The sequence below is a fragment of the Moschus berezovskii genome, chromosome 16 (assembly GCF_049115385.1).
Source record: "Moschus berezovskii isolate FMDL1 chromosome 16, NW_MosBer_1.0, whole genome shotgun sequence".
NCBI lineage: Eukaryota > Metazoa > Chordata > Mammalia > Artiodactyla > Moschidae > Moschus > Moschus berezovskii.
Window position 1 is genome coordinate 70528394 of NC_142475.1, and position 22829 is coordinate 70551222.

At 39.4% G+C, this 22829-nt stretch overlaps 1 protein-coding gene across 1 annotated transcript in view; it reads left to right on the plus strand.

The window, feature by feature from the left end:
• CYP7B1 (cytochrome P450 family 7 subfamily B member 1) overlaps positions 1–22829 on the plus strand; it is a 207889-nt gene that overhangs the window by 176505 nt on the left and 8555 nt on the right. The window contains exons 3-6 of the mRNA XM_055431651.2: positions 31–618; positions 1085–1291; positions 10335–10510; positions 21466–21496. Of these exons, the coding sequence (XP_055287626.1) occupies positions 31–618; positions 1085–1291; positions 10335–10510; positions 21466–21496 (1002 nt within the window). The remainder of the gene's footprint in view (positions 1–30; positions 619–1084; positions 1292–10334; positions 10511–21465; positions 21497–22829) is intronic.

Sequence of the window (22829 nt, forward strand, 5' to 3'; positions counted from 1 at the left end):
TGAATTCATATTCTCGTTTATTTCTTTTAGGAAAGTACATAACATTTATCCTGGATCCTTTCCACTACACGTCAGTGGCAAAAAATCAAAAATTAAGCTTTCAAATATTTACTAATAAATTCTTAAAGAGAGTATTTTCTATCAAAAAGATGATAACAGATTCTGACCTCATCGATGAGATTCATAGTACCTATCAATTTCTACAAGGGAAGCATTTGGACATACTGATGGAAAGCACAATGCAGAATCTAAAACAAGTTTTTGAACCCCAACTTTTAAAAACCACAAGTTGGAGCACGGAATATTTGTTGCCATTCTGCAACTCAGTAATATTTGAAATGACATTTACAACCATATATGGAAATGTTCTTGCTTATGATAAGAAAACATTTATTGCTGAGTTAAAAGATGATTTTTTAAAATTTGACGAAAAAGTCACACATTTAGTATCAGGCATACCCATTGAGCTTCTAGGAAACATCAAGTCTGTTCGAACTAAACTTATAAAAGACTTGACAATAGAGAGCTTAGCTAAGTTACAAGGACTGTCTGAAGTTGTTCAAAGAAGGAATGATATCCTGGAGAAATACTATACGCCCAAGGACACTGAAATAGGAGGTAAGAAACTTCTGAATGATAACTTGTCTAAAATAAAATAATTTACAATAGACCTTTGAAATAAAAAGACAAAATGGCGACCTTGAGAATTTTTATGCTCCTTCTAATTGGCTAATGATAAAATGTTTTACTCTGAAACAACCCTTTGTGATAATTGATTTTTTTTTTTTTTTTTTTGCTGAGATGGTAATGCAAGATACTTAATGGTGATAATGAGAAAGAGTATAACTAAGCTGCATTTACTCCCCTTATCTCGTCGCCCTCCTCCCCTCCCCCACCACACACACATTACATTTTAAACTATTCTCATTAAGCAGAAAATTAGACTTCAGAAGCCTATTGGTCCTCATTAGCATGCACTGATCCTTGGCTGGGTCTGTGTCCTAACATCTTTTAATTAGCACACTGCAAATCTAATCAGTGTAATAAACGCTATTAATCTTCCTTTTCACTTATTTTCTCCCAGCACATCATTTAGGCTTGCTCTGGGCCTCTGTGACAAACACTGTTCCAACCATGTTCTGGGCAATGTATTACCTTCTACGGCACCCAGAAGCTATGGCCGTGCTGCGTGACGAAATTGACCATTTGCTGCAGTCAACAGGTCAAAAGAAAGGGCCCGGATTTTCCATCTACCTCACCAGAGAACAATTGGACAGCCTGGTCTACCTTGGTAATTTATTTTTATCTGTTATGAAGAAAAGAAGGTACCTCTCTGCAAACTCAGTTTATCACTCAAAGCTGTTTACCAAGAGGTGGAGGACACAGCTGCCTAATTGACATAATAACACCCATTTACATCAATTATAAATTATGTAGTTTATAGCTGTAGATGCTCTCATTGCATGTAAACATTAAAGCCTAGGTAATTAACTATGTAAGGTATGCAAAAGGCTAAACCAAAGCTTTGCAATTATTTGAAAAAAAAAAGTTTATGCCTATTAAGTCATTTGATTCTGAGCATCTGTTGGTGTGCTAATGCTTTCCAAACACTGCAGTAGTATCTTAACAAGAAAGGTATTTGGGATTGAAAAAGAAAGTATTTCAAACAGGCAGCTTCTGTGTAAAACTTACTTACTCTTCCCTAAAATGGTGTCTTTTTTAGGCAGAGATTAGGATGTCATATACAGCTTACAGTGTTTGATTCTCCAAAACTTAGTAAGAGCGATTTTCCCTGGAAATTCACGATTTAAACATACTTGGGGAAGAAAAAAAAAATGAAGGAAGAAAAGTAGGGAGTGAAGGAGGGAAAAGAGCAGGTTACAGCTACAGATTACTTCATGTGAAATGTCCATGTTTTATAAAAAAGTCACTGATTCATGAGATATGTGTGGTCACCCTTTCAGATATGTTTGAAGTCAGAAGTGACTAAGTTGCTTTTAAACATCTATGTAGGTCTGTGTGCCAGTAACAATGAGCATTTGATGACAGTGGATTCTCCTTTCCCAGTTTTGGTCAGATGACTGTCATTATGTGAATAAATTTTAATTCCCAAAGTTAAATTCCTCATCAGCAAATTATTCTGTTTTTTTTTTTTTTTCTGTATTGGCCTTTCATCCTGTAGCTTTCTTTACACTCTATCCCAGGTCCCTTTGGACAAAGATGTTTGTTATTTCACTCCTTTGACAATGTAACAAGTATTTTTGCCCACATTAGTCTACATTTTTTTCATATTTTTAAAATATGTTCCAGGTTCTTTGATGGGGACTTCTGAGAGTAGAGGCCCTACAGGTCTTGATCAGTGTTGACCACCAGTTGACATTAAAAAGACTGGTCCAAGTGTTTGAGAGATTGTTCCCCCTGGTTAGGATAAAGCCCATCAGAGGCAATAGCAGGAAGCTTGCCTTGTAGTGACAGTTGGCTAGCTTATTCAGTCATGCTGTTTTTAGCATACATTATCAAAGTAATTTTATATTTGCTTGGAGAAGGAAAATAACCCCAGCATTATTAAAATATGAACATTATTTTATTTTTAGTTTTCAGAATTACTGGGGACCAAATGCATAAATGGGGCTTCCCTGGTAGCTGGTTAAGCTGGTTAAAACGGTTAAGAATTTGCCTTCAATTCAGGAGACCCGGGTTTGATCCCTGGATCAGGAACGCCACCTGGAGAAGGGAATGGCTACCCACTCCAGTATTCTTGCCTGGAGAATCCCATAGACAGAGGAGCCTGGCGGCGATAGTCCATGGGGTCACAAAGAATCAGACCTGACTGAGCGGCTAACACCCTTTCTTCAAATGCACAAAATTTGCATCAAGTTCTGAGTAGTTGCTTTCCCATGGATCTACATTATTTTCGAGGTAGAAGATTTATGGTTCCTACCAAGATCAAGGTTGTGTTTCCCATAAATTCAAGTAATTTATATTGCATTTTATGAATCAGATGATATATACCAGGAAATAAAGCAAATAAACTTTAAGGAATAAGTGTTTGTATCCAGTACAATCTAGTTGAGATTCATCAACTTTCTTTTCACTCTCAATTTCTCACTATTCAAAGACAAGATTATTTTAAAATTGTGCTATTAGAGCTGATGGGCTTTCCAGGTGACTCAGTGGTAAAGAATCCGCCTTCCAATGCAGGAAATGTGGGTTTGATACCTGGGTCGGGAAGGTCCCCTGGAGGAGGAAATGGCAACCCACTCCATTACTCTTGCCTGGAAAACAGCATGGACATTGGAGCCTGGTAGTCTGTAGTCTGTGGGATCCCAAAGTTGGAAATGACGTAGCGACTGAACAACATTAGAGCAGGCAAGTTTAAATTTATTCGAGCAGAAGAAACGGCACGTTCCAGAGCCATAACTGGGGCCATTGAAGTCCATCACTAGAGTAGAGACCTCATCATTCACTTATCATCAATGAATGGACCACCACCAACCCCAAATGCCTGGCGATCCACCTGAGTACAGGCAGCACCTTCAGCAATCTAGAAGGTAGACTTTGTTCATCACCGCCTCAGGTACCAGCAGAGGCCAGTGTTATTCATTACTAGAATTGAATCTTCTAGAAAATCGGGTCCATTTTTTTTTCTTTTTCCAGATGACAGATTGAAGCAATTTCTTTAATATGAACAGTCTGAGAACAGATGACCTCTGCATCTAGTCATAACTGTATGATGGGTATCTCTATCAGAAGGGTATGAGTTATAAGCTGAAAGGCAAGATTTACAGGATTAAATATTTACAGTGCACTTCATGGACTGAGTGTAGGTGCATCTCATCTCCTTAAGAAAAGAGTTTTATGTATTCTAAGTATCATTTCTTTAAAGATAGGTATCTTGGATTTTTATTATTTTAAGAAAAAGGATCACAAGGATGAAAGGAATGCTAATTTATTTTTAAACCAGGAAGGAGAACTTTTATATTAGTAGAACATACAGAGGGAAGGGAGTTTTTAAAAAATATTTTTATTTCGTTATTGCTGCACAGGGTCTTAGTTGTGTTATGCAAGAGTGTTCCTTGTGGTGCTCGTGTGCAGTAGTGTGGCACATGGGCTACTTGCCTGGGATCTTAGTTCCCCAACCAGGGATCGAACCCATGTCCTCTACATTGCAAGACAGATTCTTGCCCACTGGACTACCGGGGAAGTCCCCAAAGGAGTTTTTTTTTTAATTTGTCCAAACAAAGAAAGGAGGGGAGTTCTTTGTATCTTGATTCATCAAAGCCACCTGTGATGTGCATATAGAAGAGACCAGAAAATGTGAGCTAGAAGGTGATAGAGTTTAATTTCAGGATGAGACAGTATGAATGACAATATTCACAATTATTATTTTATTATGTAGCAGATATATTAGCTTACTTCATCATCATCCAGTATTAACATACTTATATACATGTAAGTAAACTCAAGTATAACTTATCTAATCCTCAAGTATATTATATTCATTACTTGTTGGGTAACAAGGTGCAGAGATTAGTTAACTGATCTAAATCATACAACTAGATAGTGGCAGAGCCTGAAATTGAAGTCAGGTCTACCTAATTTCAATGCCAATCCATAAACATTGTCAACTCAGGGAAAAATGCTCTAGAAATGTACCAGAGACCTTGACCATTATATTTCACAAGGATATATATCATGAATTCTCAAATGCAGTTGGATTTGAGGGTAAGGTTGGGGTTAGAGGTTCACATTATATAATTTTGTGGGTTTTTCCTAATAAAAATAAATTTTTTATTTTAGAATAGTTTTAGATTTACGGAATAGTTACAAAGACAATACCCATATGCCTCATGCACGCACAGTTTGCCTCACTATTAACATCTTAGTTTGATGTATTATGTTTGTCATAACTGTGGATGTTATTTTGTAAAAGCACATACATTATTTTAAAAAATTGTGTATTTTAAAAATTAAGAGTGTCTATAATTTAAACAGCAATAGTAAAGTTCAACAAAATCCTCTCTTCCAGTGGGGCTATACAGGAGGTTCAAATTCTACTTCATGTTAGATATTTTCAACTGGAGGAGGGGAGAGAGGCATCTCCCACAAGGTGTACACCAGAAAAACGTGATGGAATTTTTGTAAGTAACATAAGGAGACAGTGGTTAAAAAGTGAAAAATACTGGTTTAGATGTTTATCAAGTTTTCAACTCAGCACAAAGCAAAGAGGGCTAGATAATATAATGAATGCTGGAAACAGGTGTTGAAGGGATTGAAAGGGAAATTTAAAGAGAATGCAGATTATTGTACATAGGTCCAAACATCAACTGCGTAAGAATAGGATAAGGAAAGAAATGAGTGGCCCAGCAGAGGAGGGTTTAGGTTCAGGAACTTTCCTGGTGGTCTAGTGGTTAACACTCCATGCTTTGAAGGCAGGGGGTATGGGTTTGATCCTTGGTTGGGGAACTAAGATCCCATGTGCTGCTGCTTTTGGAATCATCTGTGGAGCTTACAAAAGTACTCAAACCTGGTCCCACCCTCAAAGGTTCTGATTTCAATTGTATGAGGTACAGGCTGATGGCTTTACAAGCTCTCAAGGGGACTCAAATGTGCAACCAAGGTTCAAAACCATGAATGTAAAGGTTTTCCTTAATGTTAGTGGTTCTGATGCCATTGGCCTGAGATGGAGTATTTTTTTTTTTTAAAACCACCTCAGGTGATTGTAAGTGAGCCATCAGAGCCGATACTTCAGGGACATCAGAAAGCTTAACACAAGTCCATGGTGATATTACTTCAAAAATCTGTTGTTCGTATGCATCCAACAAAATATTAATAGAAGTGTGGTATCTAGGGCAGACAAAGTAGTTCCTGTCTACTTTCCCAGCTGAAACAGCACACCCAGCTCTGCCACATTTTAAGAGGCACGTTGAACTAATTGAGTTAAAGAGTAAAAGCCGTTATCATCTCTGACGTACAATTTAAAAATGACATGATCATTGTCTTTAAATATTTTTAAAGGGCTGTAATATAGAAGAGAGATTCAAAAATTTTTGCCTTTGTGTTTTATAAAGGGAGGAAAATTTCAGCCAATATGGAAAATAACTTGCTAACCAAATGGACTTTCAGAATGCCATCGTTGGAGTTATCCAATCAGAAATTTAACAGTATCTTCAGTAGGACCCTGGGGAGCATCCATAATCTCTGTTCTTTTTTCCAACAGCGGTGGCCCAGTGTCCTGAGCAGCGAAGAACTTTGATAGTCTATTTATTGACTCTATGAATGTTGAATTTACATTTCTGTGTTTTAGCAGTGAACCAAAAGCTGTGTCTGCAGTGCAGAGTGAAAGTAGGCATGCGTACTGATTCAGATTTATTTTTAACTTTACTTAAAATATACAATTGTTGAGCCAAAAAGTAGTTATTTGGCTTCAGATTATCTGATGATGATAGTGTCTTTTTTATTCAATAGCTTCTCACCTGTCTTGAAGGCAGTGACATAAAAACTGGCACGCACATCTGTAGCCTCACTACATTTCTCACTCATCTAGAGCACTATCTGCGAGCCCCCCAGCCCCTTTCCTGTCCGCCTTCTTTTTAGAGACCATCCCAGCCCATTTCAGCAGAGGCTGGCTGTTATTTCACTCCAGCCATCATTGCTATCCACCGATCACCATGGCTAATCAGATGGTGTGACAGTCTGCACCAATCATTAAGATGACCCAAATTAACAGCCTGGCCATGTCACAGTACATTCATTCCACACATCCAGACATGGCCTAAGTGTGAGGCAGAAACTTGGATGTGCTTGTTTGTGTTTGCATTGTAACATGCATTATTGATTGTCATAAGCAGCTTCAGCGCTTTAAATCTGCAAATGAGAATCATCTGTCAATTATTACAGCCAGAATTGAGATCTGAGGGCAGAAGAGAAAGTGTATATATTTTTTTCTACCTGCCTTTCCTTTTCTTTCCCATTTTCTTTCCCAGTCACATTGTGATGCTTCTTAGCTCAACATACTTCTCAGCTTTTTGCTTAGAAAAGATACTTAATCAGAATATTTTTATATCCTGCAAATAGAAACAAATCTCTCCTAGTCAAGTGAAGGAGACAGGGCAGGCTCAGAACTGTAAGTTCATTGTGGGAATTCTGCAGTCTAATTTCCTGGGGATACTGGTCAGTAAAATTCAGTTCTTCATAAAACATCAGCAGCCTTATTGTATTCAAAATTGCAATTGTTGGCACCTTGCAGTGGCTGGTATAAATGATCCTCCAAATATTTGCTTTCTTGATAGCCATTTCTCTATGGTGCGTTTAGTAAGTAGAGGGTCCTATTACCTCCTAAATGTAAGTATAAATTAACAACCCATTATGCACAATAAGTTTTATAAAACATTTACAGATAGAGATCACATTTAATTAAAATTAACTTGCCTGTGAAAGCCAAGTGCACTAATGATCACGATGACCTTTTATTACCTGCAGTCCCTTGTTTTGGCTGGAATGATTGACAGCTTGCTGTTTGGCTACCATGTTGAATTTCAGCTGACAAGACTTTTCATTTTAACTCAATTTGCCCGCCTATCACAAGCTGGTGGCAGGCCAGACCCAAGTCACCCAGCTTTGCCTCAGCAGCTTGCTCTAGTTCTCATTAGTACGCATTTATTCAGTGGAAATTGGAAGACAAATGCTTGAAGGCATGTGAACTAAGTATAGCAAATTAGGTTTAAAGACTGAATATTTATAAGTGTATGGAAAGTTTTTTTTTTTTTAATTCTAGAGCGAATTGAGAACTGAGTGCTAGCTTTGGTATAAAAGAAATGAAGATAGAAGGGGGAAGGAAGATTCTAAGAATAACAATACTATCAGGTTTTTCTTTCCATTTTGGCAATATGTAAACTCTCTCTGACAACACCTTCTCAAACCAACCTGGCCCCTCTTTCGTGGAGTGCTTGCACAATGAAGTTTAGCACCTCGAGGGTGAGAAGGGGGAAAAAATGAGGGTCATGTTCATCTGTTGCTTGGTTATCCCTTGGTATGTTTTCAATTGCCTTGTTTGTTCGGCACTAGCACAGAAACAGATGTTGCTCTGGCGTGTAGGATAATTTACTCTACCTCCTGGTGCGGCATGGACGGCCTCCCAAGGCCCAGCTGGTCTGTCAGTGGCACTGGCTGGTGTCTGCTCAACTATGACAACTACAAGTTGAGGCTGCGATTTTTTTTTTTAATTGTGCAGTTGTCATTCTTCTCAACGTATAGCCCTGCCCGTGTTCTTCCTGGGGCCGGTAGCGAGGCTATGGCTTTTGTGTCTGCACCTTGTGACGCAGAGCCATAGAAGCCCCCCTCCTTTGACGATAATAATGTTCATGACTTGTGTCCTCTGATGATGATCGCATGACCGCTCAGGCCCAGAGCCAGCCTCATCTCACGCACATAACTGGTACTGGAAGGTAAAACAGATTTGTCATTTGCGATCCAGCCACTAAGCCACACTTTGGGCTCCATTATTGTGATTAACTTCTGCCTAAGATACGCTTGCCCGATTGTCATTTGTGATCCTGTGGTGGCCGCAAGCTGCCACGCTTCCCCCAGAGCACGTCAGCCAATGGGATTTGACCGTGTTATTCAGACCGTTCGATGCCTGCCCTGTCACAGTGGCCAGCCCGCAATTACCATGCTTTTGTATTTCTCCCTCCCGCACCCCTACTGGACCGGGTGGGTGCCCAGCTCTGCTGCATATGTCAGCTACCATTTCACACCACAAGCTAAAATGATGCTGCGCTGCTGTTGATTCAGCAAGAGCCAGCAGCAGCTCATGGGAAGCTGACCCTTGCTTTGCACCATGGAAATGTTGGTCGCTGGTGTCCTGCCAGCTGAAATCCGTCGTGTCAGGTGCCTTGTGGCTATCTGCAGTAGAGTTCCCGTTCCAAAACCAAAGTTCTTTTCTGGCCTCATCACCAACAAACCGATTTGACTCTGCCTGATTATAATAACGAAGGCAGTCTAAAAGAATATGCACGGTCTCACTGTGCGTCACATCGAATCACCACACTGGCCACACAGAGCTGACCGCAGCCTCATTTCTTTAGACAAATGCATGCTTAGGGAAAAACCTCCTGGGAGAAGGTCCCGAAAGCTGTTAGATATCCCCATGCAAGCTGTGCATAGATTTCAATTTTGGGGAAATAGCATTTATTTTTATCTGTTTGGCTGATGCAAGCCCTCCCTGAGTGGCCTGCTTCTATCATCTAATAATTAGTCATTCTACATTTCAGAGCTTTACTGAACACTAAGAAACTGGGCTCTCTCTGTGTGTGTGTGTGTGTGTGTGTGTGTGTGTGATTCTCAACTGCAAGCCATAAACACAACCATTTGTTACCATGTGGAGGAGGGAGAAAATGCTCAATTTGGAGCTCTTCTTTCACATTGCTGATTAGAAAGAATCAAGCTTTTTATTCTAGGACCCATTCGCGGTGGTGAAAACATAGTCAGTTTTGATTATGAAGGCAGAGATGCAGACCTAGACAGCAGCTACATGCTGATGTGCATGCTATCAGAATGATTTATGCAAATTATGCATATTATTCCCAAAGGAATTCCTCCTCAAACTGCCAGGATAAATTGCCGGAAATTAGCCATAAAATCTGTCGTGCTAGGAGCAAAAGGTGAAGGCCACTGGGAAAGCAAGGACATTCAGCTTCTGGAATCTTCCACGTTATGATGGTGGCTGTTATTTTCCCTGGATGCCACAGAGAAATCTGGTTTTCTTCTGAATACTCACAAAGTATTTTCCCTTTGAAATTTTTCCAGCAAATGCTGACTCACATTTTATTTACAGCTAGCATAAAAGAAATTAAGTGTTAAGCTGTCTCAGAAAGCACTACTACAATTATTTTACTATTAACTGCCTAAGTGGATGTTAAATGCCTAAGCCTGGCTTTGAAGGCATCGCTGTTCTTCAGAAGGTTGGTGAAATAACTCATCAGGGGTATACTTTAACTGGGATACAGTTTTAATTTCCAAAGTGTGTACCCCAACACAGCTTTCCGGTCTTGCAGATCAATCTTTCCTACAAAAAAATCTTAATTAATGACTTTCTGTCCCAGTACAGCAGAGTTGTGTCTTGCCTGTGAAATGCCCCACACTGTCTCACTCCTACCCTCCTCCTCTCCCATCCAGAGCCCGCATCGGCTCCCTCTTGCTGCTCGATGGATCTGATTGGGAAAGGATTTCCTTGTCAATTGAAGTTATTGGTAATGAGCTTTGATGGTTAAATGAGAGTAATTTTCAAGAACAGTCATATTTTAATAAAAATGATGCTTGCTTGTTTCTTTCAGAAAGTACCATTCTCGAGGTTTTGCGACTCTGCTCCTTTTCTGGCATCTTTCGTTTCGTTCAAGAGGACGTGACACTTCATTTAGAGAGCCAGGACTGCTGTCTGCGAAAGGGAGACTTTGTCGTCATCTTTCCCCCCATCTTACACCACGACCCTGAAATCTTTGAAGCTCCAGATGTAAGTAAACATCCTGCCAGCATCGCTCCCTCATAGATGCTGCAAGCACATTCCTTCCTCATGGTCTGTCTTTCTTTTGCCGCCTTGTTCCAGAAAGAATTTGAGAGAGCTTAATGACTCCAGTTTTTCCTTCCAATGGAAAGATCATCCTATCTACTGAGAGGTTTTCTTAAGGACCTCTCTTTCAAAGGTTTTGTGGTCTATAAATAAAAGTACGGAGATGAGACTAAACTCTAGTTTCATCAAGTGAAATGAACATATACCACAATGGACACTATTCACTTTAGGCCAAAATTAAGTCTTGCTTGGCAGAGATGTGTTACAAAACCATGGAGGGCTGGCTGTTGACAGGTCACTTAGAGAATAAACATTGGTAGACTGTTCTGCTAAGTGTTTCCAGTGTGGGCTTGACGGTCCCAGAGTCTAATACCATCACTGCTATAGTTAAGCTCTCTACTTCTTCACCTCTCACTAAAGGCACGTGCCCCTTCTTGATCAATTAGGATGGCACTGTGAACTTGAGATTGTAAAACTGCTGCTCACGGGTGAAGCTCTGAGGGTAATTGTGTCATCTCCTTGTATTTTTTTCTGAAGCTGGAGTTAATGAATATCAAAGACTGGAAATTAATCCACCCTGGCTCATCCCTTAATACCACTTCAGAGGTTCACCACCTGCATGCAAACTGCAAGCAGTCATCTTCTGCCTGTGCTTCTCAGGGAGTCAGGTTGTTGCTGCAGTGGTTTTTATATGTAAAATGCCATGTTTCAAAGAGAAAAAAGAGAAACTTCCATGTACTTTCTGAGCAGTTTAGAGCTGAACCACTTCTGAACCCAGTTTCTAAGGTGTTTGACAGCCAGGCTGGTTTAAAATCTGATTGAGTTTTGGAAATTAATTAGAAAGGGACAGACTTCAAATGCAATGAGATAGTTTTGCATTTATTTCATCAGCAAAGACAAAACTTCCTAAGTGAGGGGAGAATATACATGTAGTTTCTATGTGTTTCAGAAGAGGTCTTACTTAACTAATGATGACAAATCAGAAGTTGGGTATTAGTGAGTGAATGAACATTGTACAGACAACAAGCTTCATCTCCATGTTTGTAAATATAAAAAAAAAAATTCCACACATAGTTAGGTGTTCAATAAATAAAGCAAGTAAATAGCTAATCTTTGAAAAATACTTTAAAATTTGAAAATAGTTTGATTTCTATCTACAATTTTTAATTTAATTTCCACTTTGTATTTTTATTTTGTGATTATTCCACTGTCATTAAATTTATCATTCATGTCATGATAGTCAAATCAACATTTAAGTCATCAGCAAATAATAAATATTTACCCAACCACAACTGTCATTAAGAATCCCTGGACTCCTCCTCATCTGTATCCCCAGTCTTACCCCCATGAGTTAGACTCATGGGTTAGACTTTTAGGAAGTTAAACATTGGTCAACCCAGTATCAAAGGTAAACATTGGAAGTGTGCTCAATTATATTTTTTCTGTGCAATGCTAAATATCAATCCCCAAACTATACATAATAAATTGTAGTCAGAAGGGTTTGCCTCATACTAAATTGGTGGGAAGAACAAAATTGCAGTACTGTGAACCCCGAGTTAGCATCATTTGGACAGCTCTGACTTGACTTGATGAGCATTCTGTACTATTTACCAGACTTAACCTTAGTCAGTTATGCCTGACTAATGTTAAAATCAACTAGCTAATTTTTGTTGTGAGATTGTTTCCTTGAAATTAGTTGTGGAATGGTGACATGTGATAGCTAGTGGCACAGAAAAAAAAATGGTATGGGGAAGAACCAATTTTATATGTTTGGCAAAGTCTTACATAATTATTCATTCTATAAACATTTACTGAGCACTCACTCCTCTCAGCCTTGTGGGTTGATTTCTATTGTGCTTAATAACTTAGTATAGCAATAAGTAGATGCTATCAATGCTCATAGAACAGATGCCCATCCCAAAACCATCATGTGATAAGAGTAAAAACAGAGAAGAAAATTCTGGGAAGTTCTGTCCTTGGTTATTTGTCACTGACAGCATCGTCCCAGGAGCTTATCAAAAGCTTATATTCCTCACTGCCTGACTTTGGTACTCTACAGATATACGAAGACCTGGCCTTCCTTAGATACAGAAAACAACCACTAGCTGTTAGGCCAAAATCATGGAGAAGATGAACTCCAGATATAAGTATAGTTATTCTTAGAGAACGTGGAGACAGAATCCTCAGCAGAAGATGGGTTCCTCCTAACCAGTGAGGCATGGTTTCAGGATGTTCAAGCCCAAGAGACCCTGGAATATTACATTCTAAAAGTAGGCCACCTCTTTCCTCACACATCTCTCTCTTGTTGAGTGTCCCTCTTGACTTGTCTACCGAGAGACTCCAGTTGACTTCACAAGACTCTCTCTTACTCACCGTCTTTGACAATGTCCCTGATTTCCACATCATTCGCTCTGTGGCCTGTGTAGCCTGTGTGAGGGGGCACACCCCACGGTATCTTGCAGTGACTTGTTTGCTCATGTGCCCATATCCTATGAGTTCTCTGAGGGGAGAGACCCTGTCCTCAACCTTCTCTGATTTCTCAGTGCCTGGCACGCAGGAGGGTACCCACAGAAGGAAGTAAATAGGAAGTGCTAAGATGGGTGAGTGTTCTGAAAGTGAAATTATACTTCAGTTAAAATGTTAAATCACTGTAGAGACCGCACACTCAAATGTGTTCGGGGCCTAATTAGATCCAATAGATAGGGTGGCTTGTGTGTAAATATGCAATCCCATTGGGAGTGGTAAAAACTCTGGTGAAAGGACCGCTCAGGAGGCATGTGAGATCATTTGGCTGCTTCTGAACCAACCCTCAGTTCTTATAAGCACATAGACCTGATGTAACCAAGTCATTTTTATTATTAGTTTTTTAAACTTCAAAAAAAAGACTTTTGGGTGAAGGTTAGAATTTTTTAATATTTGAAAAAATTAAGTCTAAACACAATGTGGGCTTATCAAAAAATGTTTGGAGACCTAATTGGGCCTGTAAGCTACCAGCATGTAACCTGTACTGAAAATTTTTTTTTCCTAAATGTGGGTTCCTTAGTTTTTTGTGATGTTAGCCTGTCAGGTGGCACATGCTGATGTGGAAAAACAGATTGGCAAGTGAAATTTAAAACAGTGGAAGAGAACAAAGGAAACCCCCTTCCCAGTTCTTTCTTCTTCCTTCTTTATCCATCTAAATGCCACCCAAGAAAGTCTGGATGATCTCTTAATTAACTCGGAATGGGTACCTTTTTAAATAATTACCTTTAAAATTTTCTGGAAGCTTCCTCAAATTTATGTCAATTGTCAGCCAGAATTCTAGCCGCTGGCTTTCAAGTAATTAGTAAATGGTGATGATTACTTTTCTGGCAAAATGAAGCATCCTAAAGTAGAGCCGTGGAGAAGACCAAATGTATTGATTGGTTGGTTTCTCTGTGGAGGTGCTAAGGTATAAAGGGAAGCTGGCCCATGGGAAGAAATAGCCAGCATTTAGATGGTGATGCATTTCTATAACCAAATAGCCTCTAAAGAAGGACACAGTGAAACAAAGTAATTACAAAACCATTGGAGTACCCCCTACCAACCCCAAAGCTCTGAGTTAATGCCATACAAGCCTTCCCAGTCTACCTCTCAGAGGTGTAGGGATTAAAAAATGATAAATGAGTTTGAAAGCCCTTGAAAAAATTCTAAATTGCTGTAAAAATTGTTTCATCAATATTCTTTGGATTATTGTCACTGTTATTAAAATACACAGATCATGACAAATGTGGAAACAGTCTCAATGGTTTTGTGTCTCTCAAACTAGAATAGAGATTGTGCCATTAGTACATTTCCACAAAACAAATCTGTATTGAGCATCTACTATCCAGAAAGCACGTTGATGGACATAATGGGTGATATAGATATAACAAAGGCCCCTGTCCTTAAGAGCTTATTATTCAGGGATTTGTCCTTAGGATGAGGCTGTGTTCTCATAACCACGTGCTCCGTGTTGAGAGGATTTCTGCTCCGCTAGTGAACTGGCCCTTTGCAAAATGATAGGATACTGAATGAGGAATTCCCCAGGTCGGTAGGTGCCCAGTATGCTACTGGAGCTCAGTGGAGAAATAACTATAGAAGGAATAAAGGGATGGAGCAAAAGCAAAACCAATACCCAGTTGTGGATGTGACCAATGATAGAAACAAGGTCCGGTGCTGTAAAGAGCAATATTGCATAGGAACCTGGAATGTTAGGTCCATGAATCAAGGCAAATTGGAAGTGGTCAAACAGGAGATGGCAAGAGTGAATGTCGACATTCTAGGAATCAGTGAACTAAAATGGACTGGAATGGGTGAATTTAACTCGGATGACCATTATATCTGCTACTGTGGGCAGGAATCCCTTAGAAGAAATGGAGTAGCCATCATGGTCAACAAAAGAGTCCGAAATGCAGTACTTGGATGCAATCTTAAAAATGACAGAATGATTTCTGTTCGTTTCCAAGGCAAACCATTCAATATTACAGTAATCCAGGCCTATGCCCCAACCAGTAATGCTGAAGAAGCCGAAGTTAATCGGTTCTATGAAGACCTACAAGACCTTTTAGAACTAACACCCAAAAAAGATGTCCTTTTCATTATAGGGGACTGGAATGCAAAAGTAGGAAGTCAAGAAACACCTGGAGTAACTGGCAAATTTGGCCTTGGAGCACGGAATGAAGTAGGGCAAAGGCTAATAGAGTTTTGTCAAGAGAATGCACTGGTCATAGCAAACACCCTCTTCCAACAACACAAGAGAAGACTCTACACATGGACATCACCAGATGGTCAACACCGAAATCAGATTGATTATATTCTTTGCAACCAAAGATGGAGAAGCTGTATACAGTTAGCGAAAACAAGACCAGGAGCTGACTGTGGCTCAGATCATGAACTCCTTATTGCGAAGTTCAGACTTAAATTGAAGAAAGTAGGGAAAACCACTAGACCATTCAGATATGACCTCAATCAAATCCCTTATGATTATGCAGTGGAAGTGAGAAATAGATTTAAGGGACTAGATCTGATTGATAGAGTGCCTGATGAACTCTGGACGGAGGTTCGTGACATTGTACAGGAGACAGGGACCAAGACCATCCCCATGGAAAAGAAATGCAAAAGAGCGAAATGGCTGTCTGAGGAGGCCTTACAAATAGCTGTAAAAAGAAGAGAGGCGAAAAGCAAAGGAGAAAAGGAAAGATATAAGCATCTGAATGCAGAGTTCCAAAGAATAGCAAGGAGAGATAAGAAAGCCTTCCTCAGTGATCAATGCAAAGAAATAGAGGAAAACAACAGAATAGGAAAAACAAGAGACCTCTTCAAGAAAATTAGAGATTCCAAGGGAACTTTTCATGCAAAGATGGGCTCGATAAAGGACAGAAATGGTATGGACCTAACAGAAGCAGAAGATATTAAGAAGAGGTGGCAGGAATACACAGAAGAACTGTACAAAAAAGATCTTCACGACCAAGATAGTCACGATAATGTGATCACTGACCTAGAGCCAGACATCTTGGAATGTGAAGTCAAGTGGGCCTTAGAAAGCATTACTACGAACAAAGCTAGTGGTGGTGATGGAATTCCAGTTGAGCTATTTCAAGTCTTGAAAGATGATGCTGTGAAAGTGCTGCACTCAATATGCCAGCAGATTTGGAAAACTCAGCAGTGGCCACAGGACTGGAAGAGGTCAGTCTTCATTCCAATCCCAAAGAAAGGCAATGCCAAAGAATGCTCAAACTACCGCACAATTGCACTCATCTCACACGCTAGTAAAGTCATGCTCAAAATTCTCCAAGCCAGGCTTCAGCAGTATGTAAACCGTGAACTCCCAGATGTTCAAGCAGGTTTTAGAAAAGGCAGAGGCACCAGAGATCAAATTGCCAACATCCGCTGGATCATGGAGAAAGCAAGAGAGTTTCAGAAAAACATCTATTTCTGCTTCATTGACTATGCCAAAGCCTTTGACTGTGTGGATCACAATAAACTGTGGAACATTCTGAAAGAGATGGGAATCCCAGACCACCTGACCTGCCTCTTGAGAAACCTGTATGCAGGTCAGGAAGCAACAGTTAGAACCGGTCATGGAACAACAGACTGGTTCCAAATAGGAAAAGGAGTGCGTCAAGGTTGTATATTGTCACCTTGCTTATTTAACTTATATGCAGAGTGCATCATGAGGAACGCTGGGCTGGAAGAAGCACAAGCTGGAATCAAGATTGCTGGGAGAAATATCAATAACCTCAGATATGCAGATGACACTACCCTTATGGCAGAAAGTGAAGAGGAACTCAAAAGCCTCTTGATGAAAGTGAAAGAGGAGAGTGAAAAAGTTGGCTTGAAGCTCAACATTCAGAAAACAAAGATCATGGCATCTGGTCCCATCACTTCATGGGAAATAGATGGAAAAACAGTGGAAACAGTGTCAGACTTTGTTTTTTTGGGCTCCAAAATCACTGCAGATGCTGATTGCAGCCATGAAATTAAAAGACGCTTGCTCCTTGGAAGGAAAGTTATGACCAACCTTGATAGTATATTAAAAAGCAGAGACATTACTTTGCCGACCAAGGTCCGTCTAGTCAAGGCAATGGTTTTTCCCGTGGTCATGTATGGATGTGAGAGTTGGACTGTGAAGAAAGCTGATCGCCGAAGAATCGATGCTTTTGAACTGTGGTGCTGGAGAAGACTCTTGAGAGTCCCTTATACTGCAAGGAGATCCAACCAGTCCATTCTAAAGGAGATCAATCCTGGGTATTCATTGGAAGGACTGATGCTAAAGCTGAAACTGTAATACTTTGGCCACCTCATGCGACGAGTTGACTCACTGGAAAAGACTCTGATGCTGGGAAAGGTTGGGGGCGGGAGGAGAAGGGGACGACAGAGAATGAGATGGCTGGATGGCATCACCGACTCTGTGGACATGAGTTTGAGTGAACTCCGGGAGTTGGTGATGGACAGGGAGGCCTGGCGTGCTGTGATTCATGGGGTCGCGGAGAGTCGGACACGACTGAGCGACTGAACTGAACTGAGTGAACTGGCACTTGCATTCCTACCATGTTGGAACCAACCAGCACTCTGCAAAACCCTGATTTTGTCAATTGTCATGGTGTAAATGCTCTCATCTTCACTGATTTCCTGCTACCCAACGTGAAGACCCTGAACACAGTGTGGGGAAGAGATGTGTACGTCCTCTCTTGCTGGTACAAACTGGCCACAGCGCTCCACTGATTGGAATCCAAGTCACGGAGATAAAAAAGAAATCTCTGTACTTAGTCATCTTGCTCCCAGGAGGTCTGGCTATAAACCAGGCAAGTGTGCAGCCTCTTAGTCATACATTCAAAATAGTGACAGTTTTTATTTCTAGAAAGTCATATCTTTTATCTAATCCAGATTTCTAAACCGAAAATGATGAATTGAGTGAATACAAGAGCTGATCATATGGATATGAACACCTACAACTACTCCAACAAGACTACGTTTTATGTCTTTTACTTTTTAAAAATATTTCCTTGGCCACACCACACAGAATGTGGGGTCTTAGTTCTCCAATCAGGGATCAAACCCACACCCCTGCATTAGAGGTACGGAGTCTTAACCACTATTGACCACCAGGGAAGTCTCTATGCCTTTCTAAACTTTAGTGCTTCCTTCACATGCTGGAAATGCTTTAAAAAAAAAAGCTGTTGACTTGAACTAAACATAAAATTTGAAGAACTCAGATTAGGGTGTTATGCAATGTTCCTCAGTCACTCAGACCCAAAATTCTTCTCTATCCAGGAAATTGTATCGTCTACCCAATCTTTATTTCTAGCACTAAATATTATACCACTTTCTATTTGTAAACATTTTCTATTTGAATATTCATCTACTCTTCATTCTCCCCATCTTTATTTACTCATTCAATATCTCTGTTTTCTTCAAAAGCTTGAAGATTGCTTTTAAAATATACTTTATTGTCATGCATTTATTCATTAATTCAACAAACATATATGGAACCTCACTATGTGCATAGCACTCTGGTGGGGACTTTGAAAATATGGAGATAAATAAGACAATGTGACGAGTCTCATCTCTTGGGAGTTCTTGGCTCTGCCATCTCCTGTGGGTTAGCTTCGTCTTCAGCCTGGTGACAGAATAGCTGCAGCCTTGCAGGGATCTTATTCTCATATAACCAGATCCAGAGGAGGAAGAGTGGTGAACCATTTCATTGTGTTTTTCCTTCTTCATGAGAAGGGACTTTCTCCCAGATGGTCCCACAGACTCTTCTCCTGTAGCCCTGAGAGATTGGTTCACACACCCTGTCCTGAATCAGTCAGAGGCCAGAGCAATATGATCACCATGATGGGTGCCTCAATAGGTCTCATACAGAAAAATGATGAAGGGGAGCAGCCGGTGGAGAAGTAGACAATCAGCAGAGGAGCCTTGGGGAATCTCGGTGCCTAATGCTTGTCTCTTAGGATTTCTCTCTTCTCACACATTGAATAATACTGCGTTTAATGGTTCCTTAATTGTGTAGCACTGAACTGTTATGGTAGTGTACTGCCACGTGATGGGTCCTGTTTTCATTGTGTTCCTGATCAAAGATCAAGGCATCTCAAGCTTTCTGACTTTTTGTTCTATGTCACTGTGACCTCAGAATCTCTGAAGTGAGACTATTACACCCTTCCTTTTATTTAAAAAAAAAAAAAAAACAGACTATATTTCTAGCAGCTGTCACAAGCCCTTCCTAATAACATTGAACCTGCTCAGGTTCTCCATGTCCTGGCAATGGAAAACAGATTGAAAAGAAATTTTAACACAAAAAGCTATTTATGGGGACTTCCCCAGCAGTCCCATGGTTAAGACTTCACCTTCCAATGAAAGGGGTGCAGGTTCAATCCCTGGTTATAGACCTAAGATCCCACATGCCTCATGGCCAAAAAAAAACAAAAAACAAAACATAAAACAGAAGCAGTATTGTAACAAATTCAATAAAGTTTTTGAAAATGGTCCACATTAAAAAAAAAATTGCTATGTATGCCCATATTCCCTTTGAGCTTGATGGTAGCCACAGAACAAAAGAAATTGGCCTTTTCCTTTCTTGGTCCATAATATAAACAACTAAATAGGAATTTCTGTGATATTTATTGTGAGGAAATTGACTGGGAGGTGATGGAAAACTGGACAAGTGATATTACTGTTGACTAGAAGTCTAAGGGATTTGCATGTGCAAAGGTGGCAGGGGAGGGGGAGGATTTAGGCATTTTTTGTTGGTCACTGTGGCTTCTCAGCTGTATATCCATGTATACAAAGGAAAATCGAAATGCCGTAACAGTGTCTGGCTTATTTATGATATCAGCATACTATAAAGTCGTAACTCAACCTAAATTTTCCTTCTGTATATTCTGACTTAAACTATGAGACTGTACTGCAGTGAGAGTTTTTCAAATGTAAAAGTGATGTCCACTGGTTTGGCCTAGGCAAAGAACTCTTGAGAAGAGCATGATCTTAGATTGGTCAGTGAGAAGGAGGAAGCAGCAGTATTGAACTCAGGCAGGCAGGCCTGGGCTCCAATAACAAAAAAAGATTTACTGAGATACAGTGCCAAGTTGTAATTCCATTTCTAGTAACAAAGTCGATGTCCCTAGAGAATGTCCTTATCAATGCTACAAGGATGGACAGTTATTATAGGTTACCACTGGTAGATCCTATTCAGATACATCCTAGAACTATCTATGGCAAAATATGCTCGATTCTGATGCAGATTAATTTTCCCATTATGATCTCATCAGCTTGCAAGTTTAGGGGGCAGGGGTGGAATAGAAACTACCCAAAATGTGTTTTAAAAGCTTAATTACTTATCAAAATCAGTATCCTAGGTAAATGAGGGTGAAACCAATACTTTTAAAGGAAATGGTTTAAAGGAAATGACATGAATATTGGCATTGAGTGAGAAAATTAGATCATTTGTCATAGATTCAGAATCTATCTGGGTACTGTGGGGTTTTTGCTATAATCTGAATGCCTTCAGTCTGACCTGCTTCTTTGCCTCTGGCTTCATAGTTCATGGCAAAGTTGTGTGCTGAGCAGGTCTAGTGCTAATGAGCACAGCAAACAGGACAGACTTCTCCCTTGTCATGCATGCCACGTGTGTTAATCTAATCAATGGTTTAATTTACCGTGGGCTGAAATAAGGTCACTCAGTGTCCTCTCAGAAACTCAACTGAGAGTGAATTAAGATGGTGGACCAAACACTTTCCATAAACCAGTCCCATAATTTTCTGTAACAAATAATATAACTTATTTATGAAAGCATATCAGAAACCAAGAGAGTTAACCCAAGGAACAGTCATTCTAAAGAGAACTGTCATAGAAGAAAGTCAATAAAACGTCAAAAAGCAATCCAGACAGACTTTGTATCTTGGTGCTCTTCTTTTCTAGTGCTTAATGTGAATCTTATTATTTCATATCTGTTTCATCCAAACATAAGCACTGAATCCTAAACTCATTCTACTTGTCCATCTGTAGCAGCCTCTCTGGTCAGTGGAATTCACTATTCCCTAGTAACCATGGAGGCCTTGCCTTTCCCTTTCTCCCAGCCTTGGTATTTCAGGTGTCATTAAGACCCATCTTAGAGAACAAAAACAGAAATACTGCCTCTATACTTAGCATAGGAAAAAAATGTGAAGAAAAGTCCTACAGATGAGTCTTGATTTCTGTTTGATATGAGAGGAGTAAATGTCTAATAACATTGGAGATTTTTGAAAGTTCATACCTGATTTTCACTTAATTAAGTTTTATTTCCTGGTGTTTGCTAGATTAAAATAAACCTTTTAAGATGGGCAAGGAGAGCTAGCATCCTTGTGAACTGAACTCAAACTTTTTCATGGAAATTTTTTAACATGCTGTTTTCTTCTTTACAGGAGTTTAGATTTGATCGTTTTACAGAAAATGGTAAGAAGAAAACCACCTTTTTTAAAAGAGGGAAAAAGCTGAAGTATTACCACTTGCCGTTTGGATTGGGAGTCAGCAAATGTCCAGGCCGATTTTTGGCCATGGTTGAAATAAAGCAGTTGTTGATTGTGCTTTTAACTTACTTTGATTTAGAAATAATTGATAATAAGCCGTTAGAACTAAACTATAGCCGCTTTTTGTTTGGTATTCCTTACCCAGACTCTGATGTTTTATTTAGGTACAAAATAAAACCTTAAGCTAAAAGGAAAGGAAAGAAATCTATCTCAAAAACTAACCTAAATGTCCTCAGTTCGTCTATTTGTTTTTAATTTCTGCAAGTGTAATTGCTTTGTTTGTTTTAAAAATGCCAATTTCTATTTGACCTGAGATCAGTCCCATCTGTACTTGATCACAAAACCTATCATAAAAAAACAAAAGATGGTAGCATGAAAATGGACATCAAAATCAACATAATGATAAATTTAAAGTAAACTTTTTTTAAGTTTATACATATTGTGATTTGCAAACGTCATTGTAAGTGTGCCTTCACAGTAATAGATCTGACACTGTGGGATTTTGTTAAGTCACAAATTCTTCTATAATATGTAAAAATACACTTTATGTACTAATGGAAATTTATGCTGTAAATGGACAGAGTCTAACAAATTCCAAGTTCTCAGAGAAGAAGGAAATTAAATTTCCATGAGATACACTAGATGAAAATGTTCCCTTCAAGTATAATATCAATAATATCTATATTGCTGGGTACGTTTGCATTAAATGAGGTTTGCGGTAGATTAAATGCTTCAACTTCACTTCAATATTTAATCATCCATAAGTGTACTTTATTACTTTGTGTACTGTGGCTCAGTAGAACAAAATTTCTTGTTATATAAGGCTACTCATGTTCAAGTTAGATAGTGATAAGATTTATCAGTGTAAGAACACACAAAACCTATTATATATTCAGCAATTGCCCTAGACATTAGTATTAGGTTTATTGTAGGAGTAAATGTTGAGACCATTACAGGATTGATTATAGCATTTGACTCCAGTGTAAACTGTAAGGGTTATGCCAGTGTTATAATTAACTTTCCTGAATGCTTCGATTTATATCAACTGAGAAACTAGATAGCAGTATTTGTTCTTGACGCCTCACCTCTTGGACTGGGATTTGATTTGTAGTATTTGAATTACAGCATTATATAATGCAGTATAATTCCATATGCCAAAATGCAGCATTGGCTGGATGATTCAAAGATTGCTAATATCAGATTGCCAAATGACGGTCTGTCTTTCAACTTAAATGCTGATGCCATATATAAACAGGCAA